This window comes from Microtus ochrogaster (genome assembly GCF_000317375.1).
Source record: "Microtus ochrogaster isolate Prairie Vole_2 chromosome 14 unlocalized genomic scaffold, MicOch1.0 chr14_random_3, whole genome shotgun sequence".
Lineage (NCBI taxonomy): Eukaryota > Metazoa > Chordata > Mammalia > Rodentia > Cricetidae > Microtus > Microtus ochrogaster.
In genome coordinates, this window is record NW_004949098.1 from 13,123,929 (window position 1) to 13,127,721 (window position 3,793).

Here is a 3,793-nt window from a genome sequence, read left to right on the forward strand (position 1 = left end):
TGGCTGTGGATACAGCAGGGTTTAGTCTGAGTCCTGGTGTTGGCTGTGGATACAGCAGGGTTTAGTCTGAGTCCTGGTGCTGGCTGTGTATACAGTGAGGTTTAGTCCTTCTGTGATTCATCAGTCCTGACACTCACCCCTGTCTTCTGACCTTTCAGCTTTCCCAGGCAGTGACATCCGGGTCGGTGTCTGATGAAGCCATCACCCAGACCATGGGCCGCTGCTGGGAGGAGGACCAGTACCTGCTGTGCCCCCACTCAGCCACAGCGGTGAACTACCATTACCAGCAGACTAACAATAGGCAGTCCAGGTACCAGCAGTGAGGTCTGGGGCACGGGGACATAGCTCTTCTCTAAGCAGGGCTTGGCAAAATTAAGGATAGTGATATTGGTGAGCATTGGGTTCTGTGCCCCAAACTACAACTGCACTTAGAAGAGGTGTGAACTATATCCAAGGTCATTAGGGGAGGTGATGCCTGAGCTGGGTCTTCATCAGGAAACTTTGCAGGCTTATCCAGGTAAGTTCAAGGTACTAATCATGTCTCTGTCTTGTCCCCCCGCCCCTAACCATTCCTCTGGTTCTCCTTCCTCCATCTTCTCCTTCCCCATCATTCTACCTGTTCTTTCCTGTCCTGCCCCATCTTCAGTGCCATCTCCCGGTGCTGCCTGGCCTCTGCCTCTGCAGCTAAATTCCCAGAAGCAGTCAAGGCTGCTGGACTGACTCCGCAGACTCCTGCAGAGATCCTAGCCTTGGAGCACAAGGAGACACGCTGCATCCCGATGCGGAGAGGGGATGACTGGATGCAGATGCTGCGGAACACAATTGAGGGCCTGTCCCAGCGGTGGGAAGGTTGTGCTGTGAACTCCTCACAATAGCCAGGCTGCAGCTGGCTTGAAGACTCGTCCTGGGACCGGCTGGGACAAGATGGCGCAGTAATTAAGAACTCTTGCTCTTGGGTCTTCCAGAGGACCCAAGATTAGTTCCAAGTACCCAAGTCAGGTGGCTCACAACCATGTATGACTCTAGCTGTTGGGGTTCTGACACCTCTAGCCTCTGTGGGCAGTACACTCATGTGCACAGATACACATGCCTACCTATAATATAGAATAATGAAAATAAATATTTTTTAAAAAGTTCCTTGTCCCAGCTGGATGTGATAGCACATGCCTTTAATTCCAGCATTTAGGAAGAGACAGACAGGTCTTTGTGAGTTCTAAATCAGCCTGGTCTACATGGAAAGTTCTAGGGCAGCCAAATCTATATGGCAAGTTTGTGCTTTTAAGAATATGTTCCTGTCCCAGGGAGCTTTGCCCTTGAACAGCTCATGTCCCAGCTTCTGGGGAAAGCTGCTGCAGGTGTTTCCTGGGAATCTGCTCCCTTGGCTTTATTCTGTGAGGGAAGAGTGGCAGCTGGGGTAGAGGGTGGCAGATCTGGAAAGAGTGGCAGCTGGGGTGGAGGGTGGATGATCTGGGAAGAGGCAGCTGGGGTGGAGGGTGGTGGATCTGGGAAGAGGCAGCTGGGGTGGAGGGTGGTGGATCTGGGAAGAGGCAGCTGGGGTGGAGGGTGGTGGATCTGGAAAGAGTGGCAGCTGAGGTGGAGGGTGGCAGATCTGGAAAGGCTCAGCAAGATCATTCTTCATATGCAAGTTTCTGGAACTGCACCTGATGGGCCTTGGATTAGGGTCAGCTTTAGAGAGCCTTAAAAGGTCTTTGCCTTGGGCTGGAGAGATGGCTCATTGGTTAAGAGCATTGCCTGCTCTTCCAGAGGTCCTGAGTTCAATTCCCAGCAACCACATGGTGGCTCACAACCATCTGTAATGAGGTCTGGTGCCCTCTTCTGGCCTGCAGACATATACACAGACAGAATATTGTATGCATAATAAATAAATAAATATTTTTTAAAAAGTCTCTCTTTGCTTCCTGCTCCGCTTCCGGCGACTAGACTCCTTCCTGATTGTGCAGAGGGCTATGTCTGGGACGGTGATTTATATATAAGTTTTTCCCCTTTAAATAAATACCACCCTATTAATCATAATTACAAAAAAAAAAGTCTTCGCCTTTAAGACTCCCTTTCAGGGTTCAATTAAAGATACCATGAATAGCTAAAAGGGGGCTAAAAATCTAAGGGTAAAGATTTGAGGGGTAAGAAATCTACTCACAACAGGATTCAACCGTCTGTCCATGTTTCTTTATTCTTCTCTCTTAAATCCGTTTCTCACGGTTCCACCCGCTACTTGTTCTACATTGTTCTTAGTTCCTCATTGTTCCTTAATTCTACATCGTTCCTCCTTGTCCTTAGTTCTACCCGTTACCAGTGTTCCCAGTCATATATACTCTTAAAACCAGCAGTTCCCCAGCCCTAGCGGGTTCCAGGGCCAGTATTCTTTTGCCCCATAGAAAATCAGATAAGAATTTTCATACACACACACACACACACACACACACACACACGCACGCACGCACGCACGCGGGGAGAGAGCAGTATGAGTAGCTAGTCCATGTCCAGTGAACTCCTTAATGGAGGAAGTTAGAAGTTAGTTAAGAAAGGAATTGAGTCATCAGGGAATTCTAGAGGGGAAGGTTAGTGTGCTACCCTTGGTCTTTAGGTGGTTAGTAAAGAGCTAAGGAGTTTATTTTCTGTAGAATTATGAATAGGGCATGGATTGTTTAACTTAGCGTGCCACTTCTTTTCTCCCAGCATGCAGAGAGGTTGCGAGGTAACTAGGCAACCTAGGGGAAGCTGATGGCTCTTGATCAGAGAGCACGTGCACTGGACACTGTAATTTCTATGGACCTAGGTCTGAGTTAGACTTACTGCTCTAAGCAACGAAGAGACCCAGTCCTCTAAATGATCTGTTCTGGGCTGTGCTGTCATCAACCGTTCTGATCGTGGGTGTTGTGGGGTAAAACCAGAGCAGCAGCTTGGGCAGGGATTAATTCTATGTCCTTGGAGGTCTGTGGATATCTTACATGGGATGCTCTTTGCCTGGACCCTAAAACCAGGCCTACCGATAAAGATAATTGCAGGAAGGCAGATCTCTGTGCTTACCTAGGAGAGAGGAACAAGGCCTGGCAGTGGGAAACACAGTTCTGAACTGTGGGAATTAATCCCCAAATATGTAAGAGAAAGGGAGTTTGCTACAGCGAAGAATCCACAGCAAAGGACAACCACTCATTCACAAAGCAATAATACAAAAAAGCCTTGCTTTTGGGTTTAGCCCTTACCAGATCCCTTGGTTCTGATAAGTCATTTGTGAAAAGATGGCTGAGCAATTACTGTATAATATTGCAGCTTGCAGCAGTCAGCTTCAGCTCAAAGAGGTCAGGATCCAGACCTCTGATGCAAGGCTACTCACCTATATATTAACCTGGCTCTTATGGTCTCTGGCTCTCCTTTTATTCAGCCACCAAACCAAATTCAGAGCCTTGGCCCTCCTTACCACTTGCTTTCAACCCGCTGAAATATTGGGAGATCCCTGGAACAGAAGCTCTGTTAGTTGGATGGGGCTGTGAGTGGTTGTCGGACAGAGCAGAGCTGAAGGGTTGGGGGCAGTCTCACTGGCCTGAGAGGGAATACCGAGGCATGTGCCGTCTCCACCTGCTGCACCAGATTGGCTCAGCAGAGCAGGTGGGGGCAGGGAAGCCTGGGCTGGTGGTGAGGATAGGAGCTGTCACAGAATTGAAGGCTGTGTGGGACAGAAAGCCACGTGGCATCAGTGTACCAACCAAGTGGTCCAGCTTTTCGGTTACTTATGTTACTGGATTCAGATCTCATGGGCAGCAGGAGAAACTTC

The 3,793-nt window shown here is 48.9% G+C and overlaps 1 protein-coding gene across 2 annotated transcripts in view; it reads left to right on the forward strand.

Moving 5' to 3' along the window:
• The window catches only part of Thnsl2 (threonine synthase like 2), a 19,420-nt gene extending 18,323 nt beyond the window's left edge, over positions 1-1,097 (forward strand). For both annotated transcript variants that reach the window (XM_026787967.1, XM_005364772.3), the window contains exons 8-9: positions 159-310; positions 647-1,097. In XM_026787967.1, the coding sequence (XP_026643768.1) occupies positions 159-310; positions 647-875 (381 nt within the window). In that variant the 3' untranslated portion in view covers positions 876-1,097. The remainder of the gene's footprint in view (positions 1-158; positions 311-646) is intronic.
• Positions 1,098-3,793: the final 2,696 nt, after the last annotated feature.